Consider the following 17,033-nt stretch of genomic DNA (forward strand, 5'->3'; position numbering starts at 1 on the left):
TCCCTTCTGTTCAGGATAGTACAGGGATTCATGGAAATTTCGAAAGACACATAAAGTTTGAAAAGGAAAGAGAGAAAGAATGAAAGAGATTATTGCGATTCTAAAAGTGTCGTCTCCTCGCCGTTTGTTCAAAGAGACAACGCTTCAATATAGGTGAAAACTGCTTCTTATCCTATTCTAAATTCGCTATAATACCTCTCTCACTCCACCAGCAGGGTCCACGGATGTGTCTTGGGGCTCTAAGCATAATCTGCACATGCCCAATGCTCGGCGCTGTGTGTTTTCTCACCTTTGCATCACCAACTGTGATCTGTAGTGTAAAATAGATACGTTTGAACTGAATTTTCTTGATCTTTGGCCTACAGTAATTGCAAGCACAATATACAATACAGAAAAAACATCAACAGACATGGAATGGACATAGGGAAAAGGGCAACATGGTACACTTATCAGCATGCATAATCCATAGTCTATTTTCGTTAATGTCTGAAATTGTTGTAGCTATATTTCATGCATGAAAATCTCAATGCATCTTATACCTGTCCGGGACCGTGTGTGTGGGGTGGAGGTGTGTGTGTGTGGGGGGGGGGGGGGGGGGGGATGATACTGAAGATAGAGATCATGTTGATCTGCTGATCTTGACCTGGACACTGCGTAGTAGATGAGAGTGGAGAAGAGAAGACCTAGTCTCAGTGATCACCTACAGACCAACACCATCAGACATCACGGTCTCAGTGATCACCAACAGACCAAGACCATCAGACATCACGGTCTCAGGGATCACCTACAGACCAACACCATCAGACATCACGGTCTTTGCATGCAGACTACGGTTTCTTTGATAGCATATTTATTGATCTCGCACACCGGGCACATTCGGTGCAAAGGGGACATGGTCTCATGGACACAAGGCTTCCACTGCACCGTACGCACGGCCTAAAAGTACTAGTAAAGTCAGACCTCGCTTATCCGGATCCATCGCCATCCGGAAGAAAATCATTGGTTACCGATTTACAGCATATGTCATGCATACATACAGTATGCGTGTTCGATTATCCGGTTCCCTCGCCTATCCGGATATTTTTGTGGAAAGTGGATGTGTGCAGTTTTAAAGCGAGGTCTGACTGTATTCAAATTGCTCGAATATGCCTGGCTGTGGCACCACAGTTCTACCTACCACTGGTAGAAGCCCACACGGGTAGCATCCTGGAAGATTGCCAAGCCAGAGTGACCAACAGCTACTTGGAGATCTGTGCCAGCCAAACCCTGCAAGGTGACATGCAGAAGCAACAGCATTTGCAAGCCGGAGTTGCGGCTATTGTAAGGTATGTGGGTGTCTCCATTAATGTTCACTGCGAGCAAGACTGTGGATGAGAAACGGCAAATGCAACTAGAGACGTGCAACACACGTACATGTACATTTGAGAAGAAATCATCAAAACACAAACACACACGTGCTCCAATGATTTACGGAGACTCCCCCGATTCAGGCCAAGGCCTGTGGAGAATCTATAATACAAATACAAGTACAGATACGAAATAGTGGTTGCGACTTCGGCAATGATTTTTTAGGAATGGGTTTGCTCCCACACTGGAGCTCGCCCTATTCCGCCGACTTGACTTGCCACTTGACTGACTCACGACTGCCATCCAGAGCACACGAGAAGGTTCGATGGGCTTCTCGTGTTCTCTGGATGGCAGTCGTGAGTCAGTCAAGTGTCAAGTCAAGTCGGCGGAATAGGGCGAGCTCCAGTGTAGGAAGCAAACCCATTCCTAAAAAAGGTACAGACATACAAATACAGATACAATGCACATAAGCATAAGTCTCACCTTGACCGGGTGAAGGTCCACTCCGTAAAGTGGCAGTAGATGTGCACGCTCCAAGAAGGCAGTCTCCGCTTGCGAGGGAACCATGCCACTGGAAGACCAAGAGACAAACACACACAAACAAGCAACGTTCCTTGATATCATTTCAACTTCAGTACGTGCAAACGAAAATCTGGTGGAACAGAATTATCTGAACTTAGAGTTTGATGCTCAAAAGCAATGACCGGGAAGCCATAGACAAGGCTCTTCTCTCAACTACTCCGACAATTCAGTTGGTGAATAATTCTACCCAACTATGAAAACATGCTGTTCAATATGATCATCCAAAACCAATTGAAAGGCTGGGGAGATGGCCAGATTTCAAAAGAAAAGGACCAAATTACATTCCAGAAAGATATTCAGGTTAGACATGAGTATAAGTTGGGGTGCTCTGATTCAGGTGATTGTGCAAGTGTGAAACTCAAGAGTTGTGACAATCGCTCCCTTCTAAGTGCTACAGGCACAACAGTCTGCTGTTACACTGTGAGAATACGGGGAGAAAACGAAACATTTGACAAACTAGAAATTGAACAATAATGATGCGAGTGACCCCGTGACGCAAGGAAGGCAAGCCCAGACATGCCATGCACCAGCGGGGTTATATCCGGGTTGTACAATGGGGTGTGCATATCTTGGGTACAAGGATGTTGCAGCATGTTAGTGATGGTAGCAATGAACGTTGGTCAACATTATTGAAACACTTACGCCAGTTGTCGATGGTATTCCGCTACTTCCTGCTCCAGTTCCGGAGTCTAATGCCATAACAAGAACACACACATGCAAACACCCATATGCATACCAGCACGTTGCACGTCCGGGCAATGAACGGTTTCCTCTAAATTTGGCAAATGCGCTGCTGAAAAAGCATGTAAAATTCATGCGTGTCTGAAAGTACACAGTAATAATAATAATAATAATAATAATAATAATAATAATAATAATAATAATAATAATAATAATAATAATAATAATAATAATAATAATAATAATAATAATAATAATAATAATAATAATAATAATAATAATAATAATAATAATAATAATAATAATAATAATAATAATAATAATAATAATAATAATAATAATAATAATAATAATAATAATAATAATAATAATAATAATAATAATAATAATAATAATAATAATAATAATAATAATAATAATAATAATAATAACCAGTCAATAATAATAATAATAATAATAATAATAATAATAATAATAATACCACAGCACGCGTACAAAGGCCAAAGAACAATGCATGAGAATACACTGAAATTAAGCCAAGTCCGCTTCTGTCTCCAGTCAACAAAAACTCATCCATAAACAATGTCTGATCTGCATTTCGACTTGTCTGCAGCAAATGCTCGTGCTCCTTCTAGGTCGCTGGCATTCTTCAAAGGGATGTCGAGCTGTACAGCTCGCTTGTCACGTTGCCTGTCGTCCTTTACACAGTAATTGTCCCCGTTAATATAAAACTAATGTCTGTTTGATCACCGTGTGGTTGTACTACAGTCAGACCTCGCATAACCGCACACTGCATCCGTTTTCCACAAAAACATCCGGATAGGCGAGGGAACCGGATAATCGAACACACATACTGTATGTGTACATGGCATATGCTGTAAATCGGTAACCAACGATTTTCTTCCGGATGGCGAGGGATCCGGATAAAGGAGGACCGGATAAGCGAGGTCTGACTGTACGAGTATTAACTCAAAGTAGATCTGATCTGCATGCTGTAGACCAGTGGTGTACCGGTGTCCTTGTGTACTGGTATGTGTGTGTCATGTACAATGATGTACAAAATGTCACGTCAGTAGCCTACTTGCTCTGTTTTCCTAATGTACCTGTATATTCATGTATAAGGATGGCAATAAACAGAATCAGCTGAAGCGTCATTTCACGAAGGTCTTATTGAGATGTCGCGAACAAATTCTAGAGAAAGTGATGATGGACACAGAAATAACTGTGATGGAAATGTAATGTGAAGAACAATAACAGGAACGATGAAAAATATAAAAAGCATTGTGTGTATATTCATGTACATACCAGGGGCGTAGCAGCCGCTCCGGCCGGTCCGGCTTTGGCAGGACCACTGTTTCGCCCGACCACGACCACCATAGTAAAACAATGCCAAAAGTGCCCAGAATGCAGAATTTTGCACCCTAATTTCAAAAACGAAGTGATTGCGGTTCTGCACAAGCGATGGTTTTTCGATGACATTGGAAGGATCGTGGTATGCTGCTGCCTCCGTCAAGTCAGGACAATGCTCAGGTGATTCAAGAGCAGTTCTCACAGTCAAGTAGTTCTGAATTTCCAAAAGTAGAAATGAACGCGAGAAAGCGATAATTTCGGAATTCTTGGCTCTCAACATACCCATGAGTGGTATATTCTTCACAAGAAGTTGAAGCGTTTTCCAGCACTCACAGTGGTTGGGTACCAGATTAAAATTGTTGTAGTGTCCTTTAGGGACATTTTAACTGCTTTGTCTGTTCACTAAGACTTTCAGTGGATCAAAGCGTGCATATCACAACTTTGAACCTCGGTCGTCGTAATGTTAACTTCACCTCTTCCCCACCCCCACTCCATCCACCCTCTCTAGAGATCTCTGGATCTGGCCTTCCCAGCAAAAAGCGCACCCTCCAAGACACCCCCCCCCCCCCCCCCCACACACACACACACAACCACACACCCCAACGCACCTGATATTCTTCAGGCAAGAATAGAAATTCAGACACGTAGCCGTCCTCAAACTCCTCCTCATTGTAATCTCCAAGTTCAGCTGTGATTAGACAATATTGTAGACACCCAGGAAACAGGAAAGAAGGAAGTTTGAGAAGGTGAGAGAGAGGAAATAAATTACAAGTGAAAACAGAGACGAAGAATGGGCGGAAAACACAGGGGAGCAACAAAAGTATATCTTCAGTCCTTTTAAATCTTTGTAGGGAATGTGAAAGCAGTAATAAGGAATGAGTCTTCCGCAGTAAAACAGTTTAGCAAGGCTAGTTCGTTGCCATTCAGTAAAACAGTGGAGTAAGACTGGTTTGTCTCAACTCAGGAGAATTGCAGATGCGAAGCAGCCTTTGCTCGACTGTTGTGCTGTGTACGACGCTCTGCTTTCACGCCGTGACGGCATCCAGGCACTCTCAGTACACAGAGTGCATATTCCTGTGAATAGGGTTTGGAAGTGCACGTCACAACCAGTCTGGAGTCATGACAACACTGACTTTGATCCACTTGAATCCCCCCCCCCCCTCCCCCACCCCATGCTTTGGACCAAACTGCATGGCACTACCAGTCGTGAGTGGAATTCCTTTACATCACTTGCACGCGTGCGCACACGCACGCACGCACCCACACACACATACACACGCACGCACACACACACACACACACATACACACACAACTAACAACCATACTTACATTGAACAGCACACGCAAAGAGATGCACTGCCGTGTCGTGCGACACTAGAATACTGCAGAAACCAAAATGGGAGAACAGCTGGAGTACTTAGCTATGGATAAACAATTGTCAATAGACAACGGCAGAATAGTAGGGGTCAGCTCAAAGACCTTCCCTGATAGAAGCCAATACATTCTGCTTGTGATTCCGGCTCCTTCATCATCGGAACGTAAATGGTATGCGCGCACTGCTCCATACATGAGAAGTACAAGTACCCAATCCCATATACTTTCTGGTGAATGCCCATTGCGTGACACGTTGAATAAGGTTTCATCGAAACAGCCTCTTGTCTCCTGTATCTGTGTGTACCGCTCTGCACCCTGGCGCATAGAATAGACCTATGGCATGAGCTGGCCAGACTGGTCGGCCTGTTTGAGTTCCATATCTAGATGAATTGCATTTTCAACATGCTTGCGGCGTTATCAGCAACGTATCCGTAGGAACGCCACCACCATTCAAGGATCAATGTACGCTGAAAATTGTCCCATAAATTTTTTTATTCAGCAGTTACTCACCGACCATAGAGGATGTCTCTCTTTAGTTGCAGGAAGTACTGGTATCTGCAGGCAGAACGAGTATGATTGTACCGAGTCTCAAACATGAGCAACCAGGATAAATCCTAGACCCTCATCTATATCCTGGTTTTTACTCTGGTTGAGCCCTGGTTTTGCACTGGTTTAGGCCTGGTTACTCACAGCTTAGCCCATCTTTAGACCAAGTGTTGTCCCGTTTAGTCTTTGGTGAGCTCAGGTTTAATTAATCCTGGTTCAGATCTGGTTCAGTTCGGGTTTTCTTCGGGTTTAGTCTGGTTTTACACCTGGATAATTCCAAGTTTAGCCCGGGTTTAGTCCGGATTAGTCCTGGTTAGTTTTGGTTCAGCCTGCTTTTGCCCTGATTTAGTAGTGGCTTAGTGAATTTTGCATGTATCATGTTGTATTACCCGCAGTCAGTCAGTATTGTGCAGAACATCGTGTGTACAAAGTGTTCTGCTCAAAACGTCACTTGCAGGGCAATTTACTCCAAGTGCGAAAAATAGAAGCAAAGGTGAGCAGGTGTCAACAGGCACTGCCTTTTCAATGTTGGATCCACATTTGAATGCCTAATGCATTCAAATCTGGATCCAAGATTGAAAATGCAGTGCCCATTGCAGAGCACACCAACCATCATCGTATCCTTTGATTCTCACTGCCGTCAAATTTGACTTTCGTTAGTCATATACATGTTCATTTCATCATATCGTGAGAGCCGTGGGCCAATAGCCCCGGTGAGAAGGCAGTCTTGCCTGTTCATATGGTGAAGTAAAATAAAGAAACAACAACAACAACAACATACATGGCATTAGATGAACCTTGTATTGTAGAAACACGTTTTAGTCTGACAGCATATTATTACAAGGCGGTGGAACACCGTGTTCGGAAACAACTCCCCCTAGTAACTCCCCTAGTATAATGAGGGTCAGAACCGGGTCTAGCACCCATGTGGTTCAGATGGTGGCAAGACTGGGGCTCTGCCAACCGCGGACGGTTGTAGTGAGGGACACTGTTTCCGAACACAGTGTTCCACCACCTTGTAATATGCTGTCAAACTAAAATGTACATACATGTACATGTAGGTGAAATATCACCATGTCATGAGTATCTCTCACACTTCAGCTTTATTCAAAGTCATTAGACATGCTAGTGGATTTTTTATTTTTTTTAAGTACTAGTAATGTTTATGTTAGAAAAGAAGAATCCACGGGTAAGATTCCAAACCAGCACCCTGTCTTTTCAGGACGGTGGCCTACCAACAATCTGCCAGGGGTGACACACGCACACACTCGCGGCCCCCTTCCTTCTACATTGTTACCCTCCGTAACAGCCTGCGTACTCACGCAGTACCGACCGTATTTTCTCTAATAAAAGCCCAGGTCTCCAATAATAACCCAGTCTCCAATAATGACCCGGGGCGAGGGTGGTTTGAAATAACAAGAGCACAGTCTCTAATAGTTGCGCGGGTCACAATTGGAGTATGCAACAAGTGCATATAAACCAGCAGTACAACATGCCAAGAACACATTTGTAAGGAGGTTTTCGGTCTACTGCTTCCTTCCTGGCGCCAATGCTATTGTGAAACATCTGTTTTGACAATATTCCTGAGTTTAAGGTTGAAAAATCAGTCTTGATATGGTCAGTTTATGCCTGTATAGATTGGAGTTGGCTTGATAGTTGATAATTGAAAAATAAGAGCCCAGTCTCCAATAATAGCCCAGTCTCTAATACTGTAGAGCGGGTAGAGCTGTCACTGAAAAAATAAGAACCCTGGGCTCTTATTAGAGAAAATACGGGCTCTTATTAGAGAAAATACGGTAACTTCTCATCGGGGTACCATGTTCTGGGTGTGAGCCAGTGCCAGGTGCCACTGTTGCAAAAGAAGGACACACAGACTGGATCTGACCCCCTCCCCCCCCCCCCCCCCCCGCCTTTCTAGGGCCATTATATTCATTAGGCTACCAGGAATCACGTGCAGGCAGCCCCCCCCCCCCACACACAAACACACGTGGAGCCTTCTCTAACAAAATCCTGGTTCATAGACGATAGTGCTACCCAGGATTACATGCTGTGTACCTGGTGATTTCCTCAGTAAGTGTTGTAGGTTCCTGAATGTAGTACTTGACACACAGATAACAGACTGGATTCGGCGAGACTGCAGAAACGAGAAATTACCATCAGCATGATCATCAGTGCATCACTATGATCACCACAGAAAACACACCCATGACATCACTTTCTATCTGAAATGAAGTCATAGTAGGCAGCAATGACATAACGAGAGGCATGGATGACATCATGTCGTAGTGAATGAAAGGACCTGACTATTGTCCTCACATCACATGCTTACTTGAACGGTACACCATGCATGCCGAGACGACCACGGGGGGGGGGGAGGCTTGTGATGGTGAGACAAGCTCTTGTTCATGTACATTATCAAGATCTCTATTCTACAATGGTGAATAAAATGTCTAAACTCCAGGGTATCAATATGCAGTTTCTTTAATAGTGCAGGCTTTGCCTTACCTTTGATCTGCTTCATGATCCGCTCATTCAGCTCCAACCAGTACTACAGCATCAGCGAGGAAAAAAGAGATTGAAAAATGTTTGGGTGTTAGGTGACTCTTCACTGGAGATAATTCAAGTGCACAATAGAGAGGTTCTGCAAAACGAAAATGCGTACAAACTTTCGCTCAACGTCATGAAGTGAGAAGCTTCGCACGAACTTTTGCAACTTTGGACGAGAAACTTGCAGGGCACGCGAAATGAACTTTCGTGGGAAGCTTCGTGAGATCGGGTCATGCCGTACGTGCACTTGGCGCCTGCAAACCACGAAAATGTGCAGAACACAAAGATCGTGCGAAAATTCATACATATTTTCGCAAGGCCTGTCGCGAAACTTCGTTCGAATTTTCCTTTGCAGAACCTCTCTACTAGTAATATGGCAAGTGAACACCCCCCCCCCCCCCCCCCCCCCCACACACACACACACCCATGCGTATGCAGACACCCCCACACACCCATGCCAACATACCAACACAAGCACATACGCACACAATCTCTCCCCTAGCCACCCCCCCCCCCCCCCCCCCCCCAGGGAGTCACAGGGCAGTGGGAAGAGGTACGGCTGGGGTCCGGTAGTGTCACCCGGGGGAAAAAACGGATTTTTGTCCAACAGGGCCTGTTTTAAAGGGGAAGTCCGGTGAAAAATTTAAATTTCACAGTCCGTAGAGTTCGGGGCGCTGAGTCGAATGGTCTCTGTCCGAGGAGGCTGCGGCTTATGGTTCGTCAGATACGCCCAATCGAACATGTGCGAATTTGAGCGCGCATCACCCAGATCCAGGTGATGACGTCACAGCGTGCAGCCAAGTAGCCACACCATCTAGTTGTGTACAAAAATGGCCATATTCGGAGCGCGTTCGATTGGGGAACCGTTTATCGCAGCTTCTTCGGACCAAGACCATTCGATTCAGTGTTACAAACACTACGTACCCTGTGATTTTCAGCTCGGTAAACCTGGAGGTTATCATGTGACCGTATTTTAGCCGTTTCCGAGTTGGACTTTTCCGTTAGCCCGTCTACATGGTCTATGCGCCCTGCGCTGCGTGCGTGCAGTGCCTGCAGTGTGTTATCTAGCTGTAGTGCAGTCAACAAACTCATGTCACAACTGACACAAGACTCAGAAAATTAGTCAACACACGGACTTGTCATGACTACACTCGTATCAGTCGTATTGTACAGTCATGTAGTCAGAGAACGTGCGTTTCTCCTTGCCGGTACTGGTGGTTGTGCTTTGAGAAAGGAAATTTTAGTTTTCCGCACCCGCCTCATTATTTTATGCTACAGCGATGAGTGCACAACCGTGACAAGTGACAAAACAGCGAACAGCTCTGGACCTAGAACTTTCAGATTCCATAGCGTTGCGAGCGAAGAGTCGTGCCTGTGGTTCAAAGAGCCTGCACTGTTCTCCAATTGAGTAGTCCGAAATATTCCAAGTTCGCACCAAAACATCACCATGTGGCAGGCTACTGGAGTCTAAGCGAATCTAATCGGTATGGAACAACATTTAGAGCACTCGCATTACTCTTCTCCATTTTGGCGACCCTGCTCTCCAGCGATCTGATAATTACATCAGCCTCGTCTGCAATAGCTGCTGCTTCTTCATCAGTCGGAAACTCAGTAGCGCTCACTCTTGACCGGCCCGCGCGGCCATTTCTTCAGCTGACTACCGAGGTTCTCAGCCCCAGACCGAACTCATGAAGGTCAGCCATGGCTACATCCTCACTCTCACAAGGAGTTACATGTCTTCGGGGTCGCTTGCACCACCTAATATCAGTCGCCAAATCATCTGAAATAGCACTGACACTATTGCTTTCACGCACTCCTTTTGACCTAGCTGCACGCTATGACGTTGCAGAGGGTGTGGCGCGGCCGCATGACGTCATGGCGCAGCCCCCGAAACTCAGTTTTTCAAACGGAAATATCTCGAGAACGCTTTGTCGGAGACACGTGGGACCAACACCATTCGACTCAGCGGCCGAAACTCTACCGACCCTGAAATTTAAATTTTTCACCGGACTTCCCCTTTAATGCTCTACAGGCGTTCTGGGCGGACTATCCTGGACGGAAAGTGGTACGCGACCATGGTCGTACTGTCCATACGGTGTGTGACGCCTCTGCCCCCTCTTCCTTCCTTTCTCTCTCTCTCTCTCTCTCTCTCTCTCTCTCTCTCTCTCTCTCTCTCTCTCTCTCTCTCTCTCTCTCTCTCTCTCTCTCTCTCTCTCTCTCTCTCTCTCTCTCTCTCTCTCTCTCTCTCTCTCTCTCTCTCTCTCTCTCTCTCTCTCTCTCTCTCTCTCTCTCTCTCTCTCTCTCTCTCTCTCTCTCTCTCTCTCTCTCTCTCTCTCTCTCTCTATCCATCTATCTACCGTAATTCCGCGCATATAAGCCCACGGGCCTATATCCGGATATAAGCCCACCTCCGTTTATAAGCCCATGGGCTAATAAACAGACACAAATGCAACTCACGTGTCAAGTAGAATTTATCACAGTACAGACTCTTCCTACCATGGTACAGCAGTTCAGTGCAGTTTACCAGTAGAGTATGGTAGGCCCACTATAAGCATGGACTTGTACTTTTTCGTGAACCTTCAAAATTCGAATATTGGCCCATGGGCTAAAAAACGAACATGTTTTACTGGATATTTTATCCCCAAACTGCATTATTTCACATATAAGCCTTATATGCGCGGAATTACGGTATTTATCTATCTCTGGTACGCGTGCTAACACGCACATGTATGCACGCACACTTATACACACATGCACGAACGCACGCACACACGCATGCATGCATTCCCGCCTGCACACACCTCAGACCTCAGACCTGCCCATCGCGGAAGCGATGATAGCGAACAGCTATGTTAGACATAGCAACATGTGCTGGGATTACACCATTCAACAGCTTGCAAGGCTGATGAATTGACCGCCACTAATTTTAGCCTGGTATCCACCACACAGCTGATTGAAGTGGCTTTTTCTGGCCAGTGAATCCCTATTTTTCATTTATTTTTATTTTTTTCACACACACCACACCACATACTCCGGCATATATGGCTGTTGGTAACCACCCAGGAGAATGAAAGAAGAGCTAGGAGAATGAGAAAGAGAAGAAAGACGAGTGCGACCATAATCGTCGGGAATTAAACCCGCAACCTCTCGATTGGAAATCGACTGTACATACCACTGCACCATATGGGACACACACACACCTCAGACCTCAGACATGCCCATCGCGGAAGCGATGATAGCGAACAGCTATGTTAGACATAGCAACTTGTGCTGGGATTACACCATTCAACAGCTTGCAAGGCTGATGAATTGACCACCACTATTTTTAGCCTGCTATCCACCACACAGCTGTTTGAAGTGACTTTTTCTGGCCAGTGAATCCCTATTTTTCATTTCAATTTTTTCCATACACACACACACACACACACATCCAACATATTACCAATTGCTCTTGGCTGTCCTGATATCGGAGACCGAAGTAGTCACGTTCCCACAGATTGACATTCTCACAAACCAGATCAAACAGCTCTTGACCGTGCATTTTGCGCTGAACATTGACACACAAAGGCAAAAGATAGAGGAAAGATAGAGGAAAGCAGAGTCTTATAGTGATTGTGAGAACTGAGAACAGGAGAGAATTCACGACCAGATGCAGCACTACAAAAACACAGATTTGCCACACTCAATGTCTTCTTTTCCAAGGACATTATGCAGTAGAGGAGAAATCGTGTTCTGTAAACTTTCACGCAAAATTTTAGTTTTCATTAATTTGCGATGGCTCAGAATGAGAAACTTTCGCGACTTGATCTCTTTGGTTGGATCATGCATTGCCCAAAAATCAATGTACCGAGCAGTTTGTGGCATATATATATATACCGTATTTTACCGGTTGTAAGTCGACCCCGGTTATAAGTCGACCCCCCTATCTGGAGGTCTCAATTCTGCGTTTTAAAGTTTTCACCCAAAGAAGCACTACTAACCACTCCCTGCTACTAACACATCAACAAATCATGTAAACATTCCTTATTGGAGGATATAACGTCCCAATCCTTGAAAAAGGCCAATAAACTGGCAGAATGTATAAACATGGTGCACCCGTGCATGCAGTGCAGGTCATTTTTTGTAAGATACTGATAGTTCGAAGTAGTGGTTGCGACTTCGGCGATGATTTGTAAGAAAGGTTTGCTCCCCACACCGGAGCTCGCGCTATTCCGCCGACTTTACTTGACACTTGACTGACTCACGACTGCCATCCAGAGCACACGAGAAGTCCATGTGTGCTCTGGATGGCAGTCGTGAGTCAGTCAAGTGTCAAGTAAAGTCGGCGGAATAGCGCGAGCTCCGGTGTGGGGAGCAAACCTTTCTTACAAATCATCGCCGAAGTCGCAACCACTACTTCGTACTGTTGTGCCCAGCGCGGGCTTGCGACTAGTTGGTTTGGAGGTGACAGCGTTGCGAATGACCGAGGGTCCTCGACGTCTGTCTCACCGTCCAGGAGCGACACTGACTCACGCTGCTATCTGGTGTTCACGAGGTGTTTGTCGCGCTGGAAGCGGAGCGTCTCTGTAAGTTTGTATCCCTGGTGATGTTTGTGCCTGGAGAGCACCATATAAGTGGTGCTCTTCAGGCACAATCTTCCTCAGCCTACTCAAGCTCAACTGATGAGGGGTGAATTCCCCGAAACACTGTGTATTGAGCAGGGAGTGGTGCTTTCTTGCAGGTTTGCCGAGTCGAAGGTTCGATGGACTTCTCGTGTGCTCTGGATGGCAGTCGTGAGTCAGTCAAGTGTCAAGTAAAGTCGGCGGAATAGCGCGAGCTCCGGTGTGGGGAGCAAACCTTTCATACTGATAGTTCCCGGTTATAAGTCGAATCCCGGTTGTAAGTCGACCCCCACCCTTTCTCCTTCTATTTTAAGTCGTAAAAGGTCGACTTACAACCGGAAAAATACGGTACGCAGATGTGCGATGGTCGCAAAATAGCGCAGTTCATTCTCTCACGGAAGCTGCCCATCTTGCAGTACTAGTAGCTGAACAAAACATAAGCAGGATCTGACAAAAGAGGATTGAACCAGGAGAGATCTGTGCAAGGGTAGAGCATTGTCCAAGCTGGTCACTAGTTTGGAAAGTCGATAGGAAGTGAGTGAGTGAGTGCGTGAGAAAAATGGATATAGAGAGACAGAAAGACAGACAGACCGACAGAGCGGGGAGGGAGAGAGAGAGAGAGAGAGAAAGAGAGAGAAAGAGAGAGAGGGAGAGACTGAAGTCATGCAATTGCCTAGGCTTTACACATAATGCTGCGCGCCTCAATCAAAAAGACAGCAATGTAGCGTTGTGGCATAGTAGGTCAGGCGATCAAAGGGTCTCTGCTTTCTCAGCTGCTTCCCTGAACAAGGAATGCTTCTTGTGATGCCAAACACGCGGAACTAAGTAAGCATGGCTTGCTCAAGCATCACTGTAAGACATGCATATAAGGAGGAAGTAAATCTAACGTTTTAACGGATATTACATCTCTTCGTTATAATAAGATTCGTCGAGGCTGTAATGCTTCATATATGTCGTGTGTGGATATGCCGGAATACTTGCAAGATCGTTGACATAAAATTCATAGGTTAACGAGATGATATTATCATCTCGTTAACCAATGAATTTCAAAAGTGGACAATCGTTAAATTTGCAACTCGTGATAATAACATATCAGTTACAGTAGAAGGAGGAAACCAATAAGTGCACAGCTCCGAAATCTGTAAAACGTCAATCGCGTCATTAACCGAGCAGCTGTGGTGCCTATAAACCGCATGACGTTGAAGAAGGTGGGAAATTAATCTGTGGCAAACTAATCTGTTGCAAGGGGGGGGGGGGGGGCAATGTTGACTCAACACAGAATATTCTGATAAATTGATGGCTCCACTGGCGCCAGTGTCCTATGCAAATGCCCACGGGAGATATCTGAAACAATAGACTGACAATACTAGACATGTGTGAAGGGATCCTAGCAAATGGCTAGCATGCAATACCAGGCAATGGCTCAACGAGTGTGTGCCCACATTATGCAATGCGGCCTTGAATTAAAATCACCCTGTCCAGCCATGCTATTGGTACAAATTTGTGGTGAGTCATGCTACCCCTGCGTCTCCAGCAATTCCTACCCATACATGTACTTGAATGGAATTGCAAAAATCTATTGACACTGTCCAGCCCAAATCTAGCTCTCAAGCTTTCTTGGCAATCAGTGAGAATCCTGCCCCAGCATTATTCGGCCCACCCTTGGTCACTTTTAATTGCCTTCTCTAAAGACACACTAGCTATGAATCTGTTGAGCATTGTGCTGCCCTAGACCACAGTCATGTTCACTGAGAACTCATGTACCACTTTGTTACCCTCACCAAGTGCATCAGTACAATGTCATGTACATTTTTAATTTTGTTTATGCCTGAGCTCTGCTTTGTGCTTTTCCTACCCTGGGCATGCGTTATCAAATATGTAGCGAACATGTAATGGACAGCGGGAATTGCTGAATAGTGTCCAGGAGTAGATAGCCAAACACTGCAGCTCCAATGCTTCTGATTTGTGAAAATGACTGCAGTGAGCCCCATGTTCATTCTGATTTTCAATACTTCCTGAAATATGAGTTGTAGCAGTTACTGCTAATTCTAAGATTAATGATGTCTTTTTTATTCTTCAGCCAGTATGACTTCTACTGTATTCACTTCGTCTTCGGCGTGAGACATGGGGAAGTTTCTTGCATTCCCTCTGTGTGGGCCGATGTAATTTGTGTTCAGCTGCACAAAAGCTGAAAGGAGAGCTATGCATGCACCCCTGCTGGAATGCTGCTGCACCATGGCATGATAGAGGTGAACTGTAAAAATACTAGTAGTAGTACAGGTGAAGAAAGCGTGCACCTGCAAGGGCTGTATGATGACAGCAAACAATGCATGCAACCAACTACAGACTATGCCAGTCTTGGAAAACAAAATACTAGTACAATGTACTTGACCGGCTGATTCTCCGTACCAAACAAGGCAGCTAACCTGACGGGAGCACCCTGTCCCGTTGAGCTGAGGAAGGGCTCTTTTCTCAACAACTGCGACATGAAGATCGGGGAGACCTGATATAGAGGTGAATAATTTGGCGGCCATTGCATGCTCACCCACACATGATCACACGGCACAAGAGCGTGGTGCACACACCGTGACAAGCGCCACTGACTCACCGTTACTTTGAACGTCTGGTATGTGTCGTCCAGCAGCAGGACACGCACCACGATGCGATTATCGCGTCGTCTCGATTTCCGCTTCCGCGGCGTTCGTCCGCCATCCATCTCGTCCGAAGCTCTCCTTTCTGCACTGGCAATGGCCGTCAGGCCAGGATCCATACTGAAATTACTGCGCATTGACGAACGTTTCACATCTTCGGAGAGTAGTTCAGTGCTGGTGTTCGCAGCGATTAGCACGGGCTGGTTCTTCTCGCGCCACGACTCGCCAGCGTTGGCAGCAGTGGCGCTAGAACTCCCCTGATTCCACTTCACAGCATCGCCAGACGTTGGACCGTACGACGTTGTCGTACGTCTAGCGCACACTGCACAACAGCCCATTCTTCGCACTAGACGTGTGACTGGGTGACGGATTGGTTCTGTGGGATTGTTCGGAATCCACAGCTAGCACCGCTGTGAATGGGCTGGTGACAGACGGGAAAGGGCAGCGCGCAAACGCTGAAATACTTGGTAGGAAACAGCAGCCGAGTCTTCAGCCTGACCAGTGACTGTTGTGAAACACTGCCGCAGTCAGGCCTGGTCAGCTGACTAAAAGCTGCCACAGTGCAGAACCTCTGAAGCAGGCTGTAATCTGTCACGCTCTCTCCTTGGGCCGTTATTAGCGCGAACAATCTTCCTGCTGCTGCTGATGATGATGATATTTCGCGTCGCAGACAGACGCACTCACACTTTCTTCCCCACTTTCACGCCAAAAACTGCCAACTAAGTCACGTTCTGTCCTACAGTAACGAAATCCGGACTTGTGACAGCTCCCACCACACTCGGAACTGTGGTCCGCAGGACTGAAACTGGTTGGAAGACCTCTTCGAATGTCATCTGCGAACTCGCCAAGCAAAGGAGAAAGAACAGCGCAAGTCTAGAAGACCGCAACGGAACACTACTGAGGGAGGACAAGGAAGACGACATCGGCTATTGCTACCAGGGCAGATGTGCCGGACCAAGGCATCGTGCGTGAGACGCCCCAAAAAGACGCGGACGACGAGGTGAATGGCAGATCTGAAAGACTCACAACAATGTAGCTGGCACAGTAGCAACACCTCAGTGGGACTTGAGGAAGCAGTCGGCTGAATTCCTCACCGTGAAACCCTCTGCCCGCGACCGATGTGCCTAGACGATGCCAATGCCTTGGGATTTCCAGTACACACAATCACTAAGCCCTAGATGATGTCTCTGGGTTGGACTTCTACCCAAGCGATCGCTTTATCGCACGTCGCCCCACAACCCTGCAAACTACAGCAGTACAGGACTGGCGTTGAGCAGGAACTTCGCTAGCTTGCCAACCTGAGCAATACATGTACGTATCGTCCTCACCACCACCAGCGGCACCACTCCTCC

The 17,033-nt window shown here is 46.1% G+C and overlaps 1 protein-coding gene across 1 annotated transcript in view; it reads right to left on the minus strand.

Annotated features, from left to right (window-relative positions):
• The window catches only part of LOC135819133 (uncharacterized), a 30,746-nt gene extending 13,713 nt beyond the window's left edge, over positions 1-17,033 (minus strand). The window contains exons 1-11 of the mRNA XM_065332287.1: positions 15,639-17,033; positions 11,872-11,976; positions 8,388-8,430; positions 7,938-8,016; positions 5,847-5,891; positions 5,292-5,344; positions 4,569-4,648; positions 2,572-2,618; positions 1,831-1,918; positions 1,178-1,266; positions 290-359 (exon numbers count right to left, since the gene is read on the minus strand). Of these exons, the coding sequence (XP_065188359.1) occupies positions 290-359; positions 1,178-1,266; positions 1,831-1,918; positions 2,572-2,618; positions 4,569-4,648; positions 5,292-5,344; positions 5,847-5,891; positions 7,938-8,016; positions 8,388-8,430; positions 11,872-11,976; positions 15,639-16,019 (1,080 nt within the window). The 5' untranslated portion in view covers positions 16,020-17,033. The remainder of the gene's footprint in view (positions 1-289; positions 360-1,177; positions 1,267-1,830; positions 1,919-2,571; positions 2,619-4,568; positions 4,649-5,291; positions 5,345-5,846; positions 5,892-7,937; positions 8,017-8,387; positions 8,431-11,871; positions 11,977-15,638) is intronic.

This window comes from Sycon ciliatum, chromosome 6 (genome assembly GCF_964019385.1).
Source record: "Sycon ciliatum chromosome 6, ocSycCili1.1, whole genome shotgun sequence".
NCBI lineage: Eukaryota > Metazoa > Porifera > Calcarea > Leucosolenida > Sycettidae > Sycon > Sycon ciliatum.